This window comes from Rhinolophus ferrumequinum, chromosome 2, assembly GCF_004115265.2.
Source record: "Rhinolophus ferrumequinum isolate MPI-CBG mRhiFer1 chromosome 2, mRhiFer1_v1.p, whole genome shotgun sequence".
In the NCBI taxonomy this organism is placed as follows: Eukaryota; Metazoa; Chordata; class Mammalia; order Chiroptera; family Rhinolophidae; genus Rhinolophus; species Rhinolophus ferrumequinum.
Genome location: NC_046285.1, coordinates 74229754 through 74247221, shown reverse-complemented (window position 1 = coordinate 74247221; position 17468 = coordinate 74229754). Strand labels below are relative to the sequence as shown.

General features: G+C 37.1%; 1 protein-coding gene across 1 annotated transcript in view; it reads right to left on the bottom strand.

The window, feature by feature from the left end:
- WDR49 (WD repeat domain 49) overlaps positions 1-17468 on the bottom strand; it is a 104524-nt gene that overhangs the window by 79279 nt on the left and 7777 nt on the right. Inside the window, 2 exon segments of the mRNA XM_033132729.1 lie at positions 2206-2354; positions 4063-4230. Of these exon segments, the coding sequence (XP_032988620.1) occupies positions 2206-2354; positions 4063-4230 (317 nt within the window).

Here is a 17468-nt window from a genome sequence, read left to right as displayed (position 1 = left end):
ATGGTTTAGAAATCAAAGTAAAAATAGAATAATAAAAGTGTTTTGGAAGAGGCCAGGTAGTCTTAACACTGATAATAGCTGTACACAATCAATTCAGACTATAAAGACATTTTTTCACTTGCTTTTAAATTTATAAAACCTTTCAGAGAACTCTGTGATGATAAAATACCTAGATTTATTTCATTTTTATGTTTGATAGGGATTTGTTTATTTAACTACTAAACAAATTTATTAGTTCCTCAAAATTTATTGAAGACTTACTATGTGTATGGCACAATGCAAAAAAGACATAATCCCTAACTTCACAAGTCCTATCAGTTAGTTGACAGTTACATTTTATACATTATATTCAGCATGTGTTTAATGTACATTAATATGAGCTAGGTCCTGGGAAACACAAAAAATGAGTTCAACAAACAATCTTTGCCTTTAAGCCCTCAAAATCTAGTGAAAGATACAATGTATGTATACAACCTTGAGTATACAAGTCAGATTATGTTAAATTCAATAATGGCAGTTAGAACAAAGTGCCAAAAGATCTCAAAAAATAAAGCAACTAACTTTGACTAGGGCATCAAAAAAAAATAAAGTTTTGCTCTTGCGTTTCTTTAGTACTTGAGATTCATGCTAATATGTCTTCACTTAAAGCTCCCAACAAACAACTATTGAACAAATGCTACAAGTTGCCAAGCACTGTGATAGCATACAAGGTAAAAAAAGATGCTGACTCTACTTAAGGAAGCAAACTAACAATTTCAGTACAACATGGCACGAGCTCCAAAAGAGCAACACACAGAGGCAATGGGAGTGCAGAGAAAGAAACACCTACGTCTGCATGAAAGACTCCAAAAAGTCTGAAACTTCCAGGATAAACAGGCATTTGCCGATTGATCATGGAGGAGAGGGGCCTGAAGGCAGAATCAAGAGCATGTTGCAAAGTCATGAGATAGCGTGGTGAAACAGCCAGTAGTTTGTTGTGACTGAAGCTTTAAATGAATGGAAAAGAAAAGTAGGAAGTATGGTGGGACAGGTAGACCAGGGTAGGGCTTTGTATAAAAAGTTAAGAATTTTAGAAATGATATTTAAACTGAGAGCAAAGATGAGGAACTGAAGAAGTTTTCATACAAACTACTTATTTAGCAGAATGGAGGGCAGACCAGTCTACAAGCAGGGGGATATGTTTGGAAACTTTTGTAGGTATTTCAGGCAAAAGAAGATGAGCTTATGAATTACAGCCTTGGCAACTGAGAAGAAGAGGTAAGGCTGATAAACATATTTTGATGGTAGAATCAGCAAGAATTAGAAGTTGATTGGTGAAGTTTAAGGGAAAGAGAGAAGATTTATGTGATAAGTGTACAGCAAAGCTTGGCAAGACTTATGTGGGTGGGGTGAGTCCAAGGAGTTGAAGATGAATTTCTATTTAATTTTTACATATACATGTATCATTTTATAATAACACAAAAAGTAGGATTCACTGAAAGTCTTAGAAGCTGTCCCCAATAAGCCTATTGCCCACCCTTTATCTCTTCACAACCAAGTGTCTTGAAATCTATCACATGCTAACTGGCGTTATATAAAATGGGAGTTTTACCGAGGTGACAAGATTCTTAAAGACTAAGAAATTTTCCTAAAGGAATATAAGTAGTAAATAACGTCACAATTCTATCTGTTTCCAATACCATGTTTTTTCTACCGTATTTAAAATATCCCATCAATATCATCAAATAGAAATAGACTGTTATACTTAATTGAAATGTTCTTAATGTACTTGATACTCTTCATTGATTTATTACTTGATTTATTACTTACTGAGTCTCTTCAATATCAAAGCAACAACAGCTATTAATAATTGGTTGTGTCTGTTCTGTATCTTACAAAAGTAATATTTCCTCATCCTCATTTTCTTCTCTATTGAATTAGTGAGAACTTTTGAAACTCTCAAGATGTGAGCTATTAAGAGCTTAATAATAAGGATTAAATTCATGAATACATACTTTGGAAAAAAATTAATGAAATACTTTGTCCAGCTGCCCTGCATTATTGCTAAGTGACCATCAATATCTTTTCCAAAAATAGATTTCCAAAGACAGTAGTTAGCCAGCATATTTTTAAAATCTAGACCATCTCTCAGAGTAATTCAAGATCAAAGATAGGTTTAGATAGAACTGAAGAGGCAGAACTAAATAAATGCACAATGTTACTTACTTTATCTTTGGAGAAACTGAAAAGTTGTTTTCTTGCAGCAAAGAATTGGACAGCTATTACACTGGCTGAGTGACCCCAAAGAACACCAACCGGCTTAGACACAACATAGGGATTCCAAAGGCAAACTTTATTGTCAATGCCAGCAGTTGCTAATCAGAATTAGAAAGAAAAAAATGTGTGAAATAACATGAATAACCCACAGCATTTCATTTCTGAAATGAATTTATCACCTATCTAGATAAATGCCTTCTAGCACTAATATACCCTGTCTTAAAGGATAGAAAATCTTGTCACTGCCCCAAAGCCCAGGCTAAGAGGGCATCAGCTCAATCATCTGAAATAGCTGAATTGGAGGCAGTAAGGGAGAAGCACTATTCATGAGGTGAAAACACAATGCAGTCCCACTTAGGAAGCAACCAGCAGCCACATCAGGAGGGGACAAAAGATCCCTACATCCCCACATCTCTTGCCAGAAGAACCTAGGAATGTAGACATGTTAAAGTTATCCCAGGAATAAGAAAGAACTAAAGCAATATTTAAAGTTTCCAAACTAACTAAAAACTATAAGCAAAGAAATTATTTTCACTGCCATGAAAATAACTGAGTATTTATAAGCAACACAAATATATTTTGGCCTGCTTTATTAAGAGACTAAAGTATTTTTTAACATACATTGTCTGTATTCAGGGAGCTCAAGCGCAGGAAGCACACCAGTGCTTCTTCAGATCTGTGGAAAGACCAGAAAAGTATTCTTTGTTGTTCCCTCTAGGGCTGACTGTGGAGCTGAGCTTCTTCACCCTTATTTTTCCAGCACTGAGCCAGGTTCAAAGTAATAATTAGCAGAAAAGACTTGAAATAATTAATCAATCAGTCAATGAAATGGTTGATATTTGAGTCCTTCCAAACTCAATTCACCAATGCCTCCAGCCTTCTCTAATAAATCTACAATACTCCTTGAAAGTTCAATGTTGGCATATTCCTGAGTTCATATTCAAGTTGCCTTTTACCATGATTGTCAGCTATTATTGTTGGGAATTTTAGAGACTCAGCCTCCTAGCTAAGAGTGTATCAATACTCTTTTTATGAATAATAACTATTGGGTCAATATGACCCATTCTACAGACCACATATGTTCATTTTCGGTAACTATCCTATTAATTTTTTTAATAACATATTTTATACAGTGTTTCAACTAATATCATATATATCAAATTATCAGCTTTCAAAATGTATATATATTTTATTTAAATAGTTAATGCCTGCAACCTTTATAGCTTATTTCCTCAGCTGAAATATCATTTTTTTTTTGAGGTGGAAATTAGTTTTTTATTTATTGTGTAAAACATACTCTTTCACATCAAAAGGACTCTCCTTTAATAAACTAAAGCTAGGATAATCTGAAAATTTTCAAACAGCATTAGCGGGTATATTCTGACAGGTGAAAATATTCTACATTTTGCAGTTCTGTATATGTGTATAGTAATAGTACAGTGGTAGCAGCAGCAGCAGCAAGGAAAATGATGTATTTGTTTGGGTCAAGCATTTGGTGGTGTGAGAAAGATGGTGGAATGGCAGACACTGAACATTCTTTCTCTACATCATTTTACTATCTCACTAATTCTAATAAAAACACTACTTAAAGCACTGGGGCGCTTTCTCATATTTTCACCCCAGTACAGTTCATATACACTGTACACCATAATGCATCATTCTCAGACATTCTCAGGCAATAAAATGTGAGCTGTGCAAGTTGGTCTCTGGCAATAAAGCAACAAGGTGGATAGGTACCACGCATACAAATATGCATCCCAGACTATTTATGAAGCCCTCATAGTTATCATGATTTATTTTACATACCAATTAAATTGAGCCAAGAGTGGTAATCAAAAGCATGAATGCCCTGGGCAATGTTGAAGGATGTCATTTTAAGGTGCTTTTTTGATTTCTCTCTCCAAGCCAGCACCACAGTATTTGTATTGTTGGTTGTACTAGAAATGATAGCATCTAAAGATGCATTGTAAGTAACTGATAAAAAAAAAAAGAAAACAATCTTTAATTGATTTCTCACAAAACATGAGCAAAATAGAACTGTCTTAATAAGTAAAGTTAAAAATTAAACTCAGATTATGATGACACAACCCGACACTTAAGAAAACACCTCACAATCCCCCACCTCCCATTAAAGAACTTACAGTGAAAGGTTACAGCAAAGTCCACATTCAAACATTTTACCCAAACTAAGGATACCTTAATCTTTTTTTTAATTGGAGCACACGGAGGAAACAATATTAATCACAATAATGATATGGGATTCTGGAGATCTAAGCTGAATAATTGGACAAGTTCCTGGGTTCTTCCTCCTGGGTTTGAAGCAATCAGACAGGAACTTAGCAGCCATCTGCTGCACTCAAAGTTCCAGCTCATGACCAAACCATGGTTTATTTACATTGTGACTGGTCTAGAATGTTTGAGATTGGGATAACTAGGACTCGGTGCCCTCCCAGGATTCATACACAGCTAGAGACTCGGGTGAAATGGCTGTTCCTGCTTCTGGATGATCCACTACCAGATGTTCTGGAGTGGAATCCCATTTCCCAAGCAGGGAAAGTGATCCTGCTGCCTTTTGACATACCTTTCCATTCCTGTCAGACTGACATGCTCCAAAGGCAAAGAGCCATAACTGCTCTTTCCCCGTCTTCGGACCACTGCTGACCTCCATGATTAGGCGGAAGTTCTCTTTTGCATTTTGCTCAATGATTTGCACCCAAACTTGAGGGATTTCTGATTTGACTTCAAGACCAAATACCCACCTTATACAGAGATGTTGTAACTTTGCATAGCTTAAGGAAAGTTGCTTTAATAAACTGGCTTTTGGAAATACTTTTGATCTGCATATTATATAGAATCAAAAGTGACATTCTTGGAAGACAACTCTCAATGGATCACTAGAATTCCTGCACTTCTTACGAAACTTTGTTCCACACTAACTTTTCATGGATGTTTGCATAGAAAGCAACCTTGGGATGTAGACATGCTATCTCTCTCTCTTTGTAGCAAACGGTAGACAAATTTACTACTCAGAATGATACAGATAATGTATTTTTCTGGAGCAAAAGACAGGCGTGCATCCTGTCTACTATAAAAGACTCAGATTCTGTAAACTTGGGGCTTCTTTCCTGTAACACAACCCTCTGTGTGTACAGGTATTCATCTGGGACCATCTGCTCTGCCTCTGTGGGACTGAAGGGCAAGGGAACTGACGCTAGTAAGCTGATGCTCGTGCTGCTTCCTGCACTGTGAGTCAGGAAGTCCTCTTTTCTCTAACACGGGAGTCTTGTGTCCTATATTCTCTGTCATTTTATGATTTTAAAAAAATGCATTTCTCAAAGTGAGCATCACAGTATTTGTATTGTTGGTTGTGCTGGAAATGGCAACCTAACTTCTTAGTAGCTAACTTGGAAATAGTTTTACTATTCTGGTGAAAGAACTTAATTTGCTTTACACACACACATGCACACACATATGTGTATGTGTATATACATACATATGAAAATATACATTTTCAAAAAGTTACTAAAGGCAAGGAAATTTTGAGAGGCAGGATAGTTCAATACATTTCTTTCCTTCTAGGCTATTCTATTGGGTTGATAACAACTAGGATTTATTAATTTAAGAGCTGATATGACATTATGTAAATAGCTTAATTTAACATATTTTATATCTGTCTCACTATGAAATGGCTTAACATGACAAATTTAAAAGTAAATTAATGAGTTTGAGTATCCAATGTGTCATTTATAGACATTTTCTCAAAATATGGCATCCGATCTTCAAACATTTATTGGACGTCTATTACGTGTCCTGTGCTATAAGACTAACAAGAGAAGAAATAGACACATCCTGGATGCTCCCAAGTTTGGTATAAAAGATATGTAAATCAAACAACTAGAGAAAACTTTAGCACCTGATAAAGTAATGGATTGAGTGGTACAGAAAATATAATAGAACTTCAAAGAAGAACGAAAGCCTGTGACAAAAAGATATCATTTCAATAGATGAAAAGCGGTGATAAAACATGTGTGGGAAACAAGGTGAACTCCAGAATTTAGTGCTGAATGAAGACTAATCTACTCCTTTATTTTACAGATGAAGAAATAGAGATCCATGCAAGTTCCATGATTTGGCCAAAGGCAGCAACTGACTATTGTCAGACTCTGGACCAGGGCCCAAGCATTCTGACCCTGATTTTGATACAGTTTAATATTACATAATATGCAATATTAAAAATCGAAGCTCAGGACACCAGCAGAGCTAGAGTACAAATTGAGAATACAGATCTCTTGACCACTGGAACAGTGCTTCTCAAATCCTAACAGGCAGACATGTTCTCTGGAGATCAGATTCGTGTTAAAATGCAGATTATCATTCAGTAAACCTAAGATTCTGCATTCTTACCAAAACCCCACTCGCTGCTGCTGATGTCTAAGGACCACACTCTAAGTAGCAGAGCACTAGAATACATTCTATAGAGTAGCCATCATTTTATACTCTAGAGAATTAGTCCATAGTTTTTAAAATTTGGGAGTCCAAATGTCCCTTTGGGAATATGATGAAAGCTATAGACCCTCTCCACCAAAAAGGTGTATGCACACAATTTTATATATATATATAAAATACCAGGATTTTAAGAATCTCCCTGTCTCCACTCACGAAGCCCAACCATGATAGATCAGAAGAACTCAGTTGATGAATCTCCAGCTACAAGTTCATTTTGGATTCTAAAACACTCCCCTTGCTTTCTCAAGTGATTCTAAAAGTTTCCATTACTAATGATGTTCAAGCTTTGTGTTCATCAATGCCTATTTTGGGCTCCTCTTTTAAGCTTCTACTTCTTTAAAGTAAATGACTTTAACTGGCCTTTTCACTTTTCTATGCCTCTTAACTCCTAGAAACAGTATTTTTATGTCCTCTTTGTTCTCCCTCTATCCTTTTCTCACATCTACTGTCTTTCCTTTTAATAAATGAAAAGAAAAAGTAGGTAGAACGTAAGAGAGAAACAAAAAAATGAAAGAAAAGAGAAAGGCGAAAGGAAAAAAAGAAGGAAGGGAGGGAGGGAGGGAGGAAAGGAGGAAGGAAGGAAGGAAGGCAGGAAGGAAGAAAAGAAGTCATCTAGGAAGTGATGAATTCCTATAAAAATGAGTCCTTTGAGCCTCACTGGGGAGCAATTAATTTCAGGGACATAAAGGTCTCTGATCAGCTGCTATACCACTATTGCTGCTTTACTAGAAGTATCAACAATATAAAATCTAGTAACAATTGTTTTCATTAGGAAGCAACCTCACTGGAAACATTCCTTTTGTTTACAGAAAAAGCTCAGGGTAATTATAATTTGGCACAGTGAATCAGTATTATAAGATCTAAAGTTTACAACAAACACTATATCTTCAAATCCATGGAAATTCCACAATATCTACACTACAATCAAAATAAGGTATATCTACCCAGAAAATTACTTTGTCATGTGTTCCCACATTATATCCAAGTAGCATCTTTAGTTTTGAGGCTATAAAGAAAGACATATAAAGAAGTACATTCTGCTCTGGTATTCAAAGTATAGCTTTAAGATTTGAATCTTCAGGTTGCCAAGTGACATTTATGGGCTTGTAGTGTTATGTATTGAAGTCTCAACAATTCTCACTTTATTTCTAAAGCAAGATATAACTTGTTTCTGATTAAACTGTAGAATGCCAGAGCTCCTGAGAATGCCTGAGTAAAAGGTGAGAGTAAAGCCATTTCCTTAAATCCAAATTATCTGATAGATAAAAATGTTTTCCTCATTTCTCAAAGATAGGAAATGAAATGATAGTTTATAATGTTTTTAAAATATCAAGCTACGGAATGGGATGAGCTGATAAATTAAATGATTTGTTTTTAATATTCTTGGTGAGTTTGGGGATAGGTAGAGTGATTTTTTTTTTAATTTCTGTTAGATAATATTTTGAGGAAGAAAAAGACAACTTGATCAATTCTGTCCATTAAGATGCTACATTTCAACTTCTCTGCTCTCTTGCCACTTAGTCATTTTTAAAAAAGGCATTAAGGAAATCTGCCATCAATCCTTGCCCTTATGTGTGTCAAAATGACCCTGTGTAATGGCAATTAGGTAATGTGGGAAAAGTGATTTGAAAATGAGAAGTAATACCTAAAAACTAAGTAATGCTATTAGGTGCACTTAGAGTAGGCTAGCATAAGACCACTCTTTATCATTTGCCAGCAGATAGAGCTGTAACAAGGTAGAAAATTGGGCCATTTCTAACTAGGAATTCTTATTATCATTTTCTAGGCTTTTACTTTATGAGTCATGTGACTTAGTAAAACACCCTGCCTCGAACTTTCTTTGATGTTCTCTTGTTTGAGAGAGTTTATTTTCAGTTGCTTTTCTTATTTTGAAGTTGGAATTGCATTCTCTCAGACCACCACAGGGCTCTCTATATTCTGAGCAACTACCATTTGAAAGAGGAAAGACAGAAATAACTCTACCTATTCCATTTTTAAAAATCAAAATGCATCTAATATAGCATTGCTAAGCAAATTAAAAAAATAACAATGCAATTAATTTCATGACTTTTCAAAATGCTGATTAGACCCATGTCCATGATACAAATGGATCTTTCCATCATGCTATAGAGGAGCTACAGGAACAGACCTGTTTCTTCACACCTAGGCAACCAGTTCACAGCTGGTTTCAAGTACTTTAAACACAGTGAGGGAACTGTGCAGAAAAGGCAGTGTGTTCTAGCTAACTCAGTGGTACACTATCTTTTTGTCTGGAGGACTGATTTAGACGCAGTGAAGTGGAACAACACACAAGCAAGACATTAAATCTGGCTTCTTTTCCAAACCTAGTTCCTATAAATTAGGAAGACTCCCTAAGGAAACAACCTGGTGCCTGTATTCTAAATTCTCTGGCACAGTCCATTAATTAGTGCGGCAATTAGTAATGTTATTGTCAGTTCAAACTGTTTTGTACCTTCTCTTTTTTAAGAGTTTTATTAAAATATAACTAACATACAATATTATCTTAGTTTCAGGTACACACCATAGTTATCCAACATTTATATGCCTAAAGAAGTGATCACCATGATAAGTCCAGCAACCATCTGACACCATATTATGCTATCAGAATATTATTGACTATATTCCCCATGCTGTACATTATATCCCCATGATTTATTTGTTTTATACCTGGAAATTTGGACCTCTTATTCCCCTTCACCTTTTCCCCTGTTTAAAGTTTTTTCAATTACAGTTGACATTCAATATTATTTTATATTAATTTCAGGTGTATAGCATAGTGGTTAAACATTTATATAATTTCAGAAATGATCCCCCCTCACTAGCGCAGTACCAACTGGTACTGCACATAGTTATTACCATATTATTGACTGTATTCCCTGTGCTTCACTTTACATCCTCATGACTATTTTGTAACTATCAATGTGTACTTCTTAATCCTTTCACATTTTTCACCCTGTCCCGTAACACTCCTCCCAACTATCACCCCAATAAATCAGGTACCCATCTGACACCATATGTAGTTATTACAATATTATTGACTATATTCCTTATACTATAGCCTACATCCCTATGACTACTGTGAAACCACCAATTTGTACGTCTTAATCCCTTCCCCCTTGTCATCTACCCCCAAACCTCCACCTATTTGGCAACCATCAAAATGTTCTTTGTATCTGAGTTTGTTTCTGTTTTGTTTCGTAATTTAATTCTTTAGATACCACATATTAACAAAACCACATTGCATCTGTCTTTCTCTGTCTACATTCCACTCAGCACAATACCCACCAGGTCCATCCATGCCACCACAGATGGCAAGAAACCATTCCCTTCCATGGTCAAGCAATATTCCATTGTACATATGTACAACCTCCTCTTTATCCATTCATCCATCAATGGTCACCCAGGCTGCTTCCACATCTTGGCCATTGTAAACAATGTTGCAATGAACGTATGGATGCACACATCCCCTTGAAATTGTATTTTGGGCTTCTTTGAATAAAAACCCAAAGTGGAATTACTGGGTCCTTCTTTGTCTCTTGTTATAGCCTTTGTTTTAAAGTATATTTTGTCTGGTATTGCTTCCCCAGCTTTTTTTTTTTCTACTCGTTTTCATGAAATATTTTTTCCCATCCCTGTTCTTACAGTCTGTGTGTGTCTTTCAATCTGAAGTCAGTCTCTTGTAGGCAGCATATCTTGTTTTCTTATCCATTCAACCACCTATATTTTGATTGGAGCATTTTATCCATTTACATTTAAAGTAATTGTTGATAGATATGTAACTATTGCCATTTTATTATTCATATTCTTTATTTTTATTTGTTTCATTTTAAAGAAGTCCCTCTAAGATTCCTTGTAATACTGGTTTGGTGGTGATGAACTCCTTTAGCTTTTTCCGGTCTGGGATGCTCTGTATCCGTCCTTCGATTCTAAATGATAGCTTTGCTGGGTAGATTAATTGTGGTTGTAGGTCCTTACTTTTCATCACTTTGAATATTTCCTGCCAATCCCTTCTGGCCTGCAAAGTTTCTGCTGAGAAATCAGCTGACAGTCTTATGGTAGCTCCCTTATAGGAAACTCACTGCTTTTCTCTTGCTGCTTTTAAGATTATCTCTTTATCTTTACCTTTTGGCATTTTAATCATGTATTTTGGAGTGGGTCTGTTGTGTTCATCTTGTTCCTGGGCTTGTATATCTATTTCCTTCATCAGGTTAGGAAAGGTTTCCATCATTATTTTTTCAAATAGGTTTCAATTCCTTGTTCTCTCTCTTCTCCTTCTGGTACCCCTATGATGTGAATGTCGGTATGCTTGTTGTCCCAGAGGCCCTTTAAACAATCCTCATTTTTTTTAGATTCTTTTTGCTGTTTTGATTGAGTGTTTTCTGCTACCTTAACTTCTTAATCACTGATTCACTCCTCTACCTCATCTAATCTACTATTGATTCCCTCTAAAGTATTTGTTTCCATTATTGTATTCTTTATTTCTGTCTGGTTCTTGTTTTCTATCTCTATTTTTATGCTTCCTGTCTCTTTGTTAAAGTTATCCTGAGATCATTGAGCATCCTTACAACCAGTATTTGGAACTCTGCATCTGATAGATAGCTTGTCTTCATTTTGTTTAGTTCTTTTTCTGGAGCTTTGTTTTTTCTTTTATTTGGGACATGTTTGTCTCCTTATTTTGGCTACCTCCCTGTGTTTGTTTCTATGTATTAGGTAGAGGTGCTATGCCCCTTGGGTTTAGTAGAGTGGCCGTATGTAGTGTTCTGTGGAGCCCAGTGGCACAGTCTCCCTGGTCACCAGACCTGGGCAACTCAGGTGTTTCCCTTGTGTGAGTTGTGTGTGCCCTCCTGTTGTAGTTGAGCCTTGGTTGCTGTTTGCACATCAATGGGAGGGATTGACCCTCTGGCTTATTGGTTGCAAGAACTGGCTATGACTACAGTGCAGGAGCTGTTGTGCAGGGCCTGACCTTATAGAGCAGAATTTGTTTTAGCAGGGCTATGGTGCCTGCCCAGTCTGCCTGTTGGGTGTGTTGTCCTTGGAGGGGGATGGGTAATGTTTCAGCTCAGTCTAAAGCTGGCCACCTTGCATGCTAGCCCTCTTGGGAGGGGACCTCTTGGGAGGGGAGCTGCTGCAGGCCAAGTTCATCTGCAGCCTGAGCCCTGCCCAGACCCAGTTTGCTTGAGCCACAAAGCCATCTGCAGATGACCACCACCCCACTGTGCTTGGAGGTGCCTTGAGAGACCAAGTCCCAACCTGAGGCCGGCTGTCACTAGTGCCAGATTTAGGGCTGCTCAGCCAGATGTACAGGACACGCTGAAGCCATGTGTTGCTTTGAGAGATTTTAGGAAAGTCCTCATTATGAGCCAAGACAGGTCATTTGTACAGAACCACTGGCAGTGACTTGGTTGGGCTAGAAATTTGGGTGTGCTGAGGTCTCAGGAAACCACCAGGATAGGTGGACAAATGATGTTAGCTAGGTTCATAGAGATTCAGATATCACAGCCACCTATGTCTGCAGGCCAGAAGGAGGGAGGGCTCAATACAGAAACAGTGTCTTCCATCAGCTCCTCTGCCAGGGAGAAAGATGCCTTTCCAGCCCTCGCTCTGCAGCCAGACAATTCAGTTCCTTCCTGTATGTCCTGGCACCTTTGGAACTGCTGCCCCAGAGTTGAAGCTCAGAGTGAGACCATCAATGAGTAAGTATCTGAGCAGGCCCTTTAGGAGGAGCGCCTGGGAGTGTAGCTGCCCTCATCCCACTCAACCACTATCTTCACCAGTTTTCATAGCCAAAAGTTTTGGGGACTTCTCTCCCTGGCACTGGAACCCTGGGCTGGGGAGCCTGGGGCTGAGACACCTCGCTTCTCTAGAGGGGATCTCCACAACTGATATGGCCCTCCTAATTTTAGATGGTCACATGTAGGTGTGGGACCAGCCTGTTCTGCGTCTCTGCCCCTCCTACCAGTCTCGAGGTGACTTCTTCCATGTTGTTTTTACCTTCTCTTAACCATGTCCAAACAAAGGGGGAAAAATATATTTCAACATAATAAAACATCAACAGTTTTCAACTGTTGGCAATTTAGAGCTCACTCTTTCAATAGCTGCACTTCCAGTCTATAGTTTCCAAGGTTTCCAGTGATATTGTCTATATGAGAAAGCAGTTATTTGAGACCCCCCCCAAAAAAAGAAAAATTCCCTGAGATTTGAGACATTTATGTCTTGCCCCTACTGCCTAATACATCTATACTTACTTTACAAGCATTTCAGAATGTAATTATGTTTCCATTAAAATATAACACAGAACCTTTCAGACAAGATGAAAACATTTTCTCCTTCAAAATTTTATATAAGAAGTTGAACCTTATTTTAAAGCAGTAAGCTAATACCCTTATGTCTGAAACTGAGTTTTTCCTTTGACAGTTAAGTTTCACAGATATTTTATCGTTAGCTACAATGAAATATTATTATCGTATTTGCTCATGTATGCCTTTCTTTCTGCAATTGTATATTCCTTCCTCACACAAGAAAATCAGCACAAAATATTTCTTAAGGAATTTTAAGAACATCAACTTATGTTGCTGGGGTAAAAAAGAATATATAATGAAAGTAACCATTGGTTGCTTGCTCCTAATAGACTAAGTCTTGCAGACGAAGGAGCATAGGCAATATTAAGCCCACTGTCCTACACCTGACTCCAGTCTGCCTTCCTCCTTCTCCACGCCTCCTCATTTCAGCCTTCCTCCCTTCTCTTCATATTGAAATAAGTGAGCTGAAAACAAATAACCAAAAAGTTTTAATTAAGCTCTAATCTCTATTGCTAAATCTGAGAAAAGGCATTCATTCATTGGTTAGGACTGAAGTAGGGCCCCCTTTCAGAGATACTTGAGCTTCAAATCTAAAACTTGAAAGAAGAGAAAATTTTATATAGATACTTCACCTCCTATACTCTTTACTTGCTCCTTTTTGAGTTATCGTCTCCTACTGAATTTTCCTCAACATCCATTCATGTAGTATTAAACTGTATGCTATTTGTAAATATATTTTTCTCACCCTAACCATTTTCTTTTAACCATAAAAATCTCCCAATTTAATAAAAAAATAAAAATAAGTATTTTACAAACATTTAGCAAGATTTATTTTGTTTCTTTCTCTTTTCTTTTGAAATATTTTTCGATAACATTTACCCAAATGTCAGACCATTTGAGTTGTTATAACAAAACACACTGAGTGGCTTAAACAATAAACATTTGTTTCTCACAGTTCTGGAGGCTGAGAAGTCCAAGATCAAGGCACTGACAGATTCAGTGTCTGGTCAGGGCCTACTCTCTGGTTTACCAATGGCCTACTTCTTGCTGAGTCCTCACATGAGAAGAAGTGAGAGAGCTCTCTGGTGACTCTTTTAAAGAGCACTAATCCCATTCATGAGAGGTATGCCTACATGAACTAATCACTTCCCAAATGCACTACCTCCTAATATCATCACATTATGAATCTCAAAATATGAGTTTGGGGAGGACACAAAAATTTGGTACATAATATTCTGCCCCTGTCCTTCCCCAAAATTCATGCCCTTCTCTCATGCAAAGCACATCCCAAGAGTCTCCAAAGTGTTAACTCATTCCAGCACCAACACTAAAGTCTAACTTCAAATCTCATCTAAATACCATATAAATCTGATATGGGTAAGACACAGGACACAATTCATCCTAAGGTAAATTCCTCTCCAAACTGTGAACTTGTAAAATCAAACAAGTTATGTGCTTCCAAAATGCAATTATGGAATAGGCATATGATAGGCATTCCTATTCCAAAATAAAGAAATAGAGAAGAAGAAAGAAGTAATAGATCCCCTGTAAATACAAAACCTAACAGGAAACTTCCATTAAATCTTATGGATCAAAACTAATCCCCTTTGTACGAAAATCAATTTGGGGAATGTAATCAATAATGTAAAGCTTTTGTAGGGTATCCGATGGATACTTGTCTCATTAGGGAGACCACCTCAGGGATGTTGTAGACGCCTGATCACTGTACTGTACACCTGAAGCTGAAGCTGAACAATAATGCATGTCAATTACAATTTTATATATATATAGTTACAAGAAGCGGTGTGCAGCATTAGGAATAGAGACAGTGGAAATGTAATGGCTGTGTGCGATGTCAGAGGGGTAGTGGATGGGGGGCGGGGGGTTGTCACTGTGTAAGGGATATAAATGACCCTACCCATGCTAGAGATCTCTGAGGTGGTCCCTCTCATGTCATAGCTCCACTAGGTGCATCCCATGCTACAGGTCTTTGCAGTACCTCACCCCACCCCAACACACACACCCACTAAGGCACTGAGCTGGGGCCTCCTGATCCACCTGAACCAGAGAGGCAGCCCTACCGCTTGAAACTGCTCTGCAATATCCCAGATGAAAATCAACGAAAATCAATGAAAAAGGAAAATCATATAAAACATTGTGCTACATGTCATAGAGAACACTAAGAAAACAATGGCTCTATTGCCTGCTCTAAGAAGACTGTTTTAATTTTCAGTTTATGGATAAATGTGATTTGCATGTAAGGCATCCAAATTTCCTTCTGGATTGGAAAGGTTATGACAGACAGGACGAAATTCGGATATGGGTACAAAAATTTGTATGAGGGTTTCAGAGATGAAGGAGCATCTAAAAGGAACATTTTCAAAAGCAACCCAGGGAAAAAGCCAAAATTGAGAACTTTGCAAATCATGCAAGGAAGAGTCCATTTGAATTAGATGGATGAAGAGGGAAAATAAGGAGCTTGGCAAAGGTAAGGGAAGTTTCAGGAACAAAACTGGCAAGAAATACTCCTCTTTGGTAGCAAATATGGGATATCACAGGATGAGGAGGTAGTCAACATTGAGAAGGCAACTTGGGAAGAGACTGATCACTGGGCTCAGGAGGGCTCCAGTGATCTGCAAGTGAGACATTCCCCACCTGGAGACTGAATTCTTTGTAGGACATTCAAAAATGGCCCATCAGTCCACATTTTCATCTTTTTCTTTTCTTTTTTTTTTTGAAATTAAAGTTTATTGGGGTGACGATTGTTGGTAAAGTTGCATAGGTTTCAGACGTATGATTCTGTAATACATCATCTATATATCACAGCTATATATATATATATATATATATATATATATATATATATATATATATATCTGGGTGGTGAGTTCACCACCCAGAGTCAGTTTTCCTTCCATCACCAGACATTTGATCCCTTTGACCCTCATCTACCACCTCTCTGTCCCCCTCCCTTTAATCTGCCATAAGATGAAATAGTACCATTTGCAACAACATGGATGGATCTTGAGATGATTTTGCTAAGCAAAATAAGTCAGACAGAAAAAGTCAAGAACCATATGATTTCACTGATATGTGGGATATAAAACTGAAAACAACAAAGGAACAAGACAAACAAATGAAGAAACAAAACTTCATAGACACATTCCACATTTTCAGATCTCAAATCCTGAAGATTCCTGTTTCAAAAGTTTGCTCGTTTCTCTCCTTGCTTTATCATTTCCACTTACTCATGATCAAAAGCCTTCGAACTAGCCAGTCTGACAAGTTTCTTTCTTTGTCCTCCAACCCAGGATAGACAGAACTACCAAATAAACCTTTCCTAAATACTGTCTGCATGAGGTCTGTCCAAGGTTCCTCAAAACTCTTCAATGCTTCACTGTTTCATTTTCTATCAAATGTGAATTGACCTGGTTGATAAGATCTCCCAATACATGTCCTTATTACATTTATTCACTTCTATTCCGCCAATATTCAGTCTCTGATCTATTAATGTCCTTCTCTTCCTCCCTCATTCGTATGCCTGCTTGTCTACCTTTATTCTTGTTCACCATACTCTCTCTTTTTGCCTCCACCTATCCATCCTTCAGGTACCACCACCCACCCTTATAGCTTTTCCTATGGTTTTTCCTGCATAAAAATTACAATAGGAGTCAAAATCTTCTTCATATGGTTTAGTAATTTTCAGTACCATGGTACAGTGTTCTAATAAATTATTTTATATTAGTCTTTAATTCTTATTCATATATTAAGTTTCTTGAGGGTTAAGCCTATAATTCATCTTTCTTCTAGTCTCCAATGCCTAAGACAGTTTTAAGGCACATAAAAGATAAATTAATAATTGCTGATTGATTGACACATCAAGTCTACAATTCAAATAAACTGGCCAACATGAATGTACTTTCTCAGCTATTCTTCTAAAGATTATCCACTTAGTTACATTGAGTTTTGATTCAAAGAGCTAAGAAATATGTAATCCAAATTACATAACTAGCAAAGATCCCTAATATTTTTTTCATGTAAAACTTTTCTATAGCCAGTTCCTAATTGCAGTGATTTAGAACCTAACTTCAAAGTTGGATTCCTTAGGTCATAAACATGAATCTCTACTGTTCATATAAAACTAATTTCCCATGTTCTCTTGTCAGTAGACAAAGAAACCACAGATCAGAAGATGTCAGAATGTGATGAACAATTAATTCACATTGGCCAAGAGAAAAATCCATCTCCTTCAACTTAACAGACAAATGCTCATCAGCAGTTTACTTCCCCAATAAGGTTGTTTGTTGAGAGGTTTAAATGAAATTGCAACAGGGTCAAGAATGAGAACTTTTCATTATCTCCCTAAGTATAAAGAGAATATTTAAA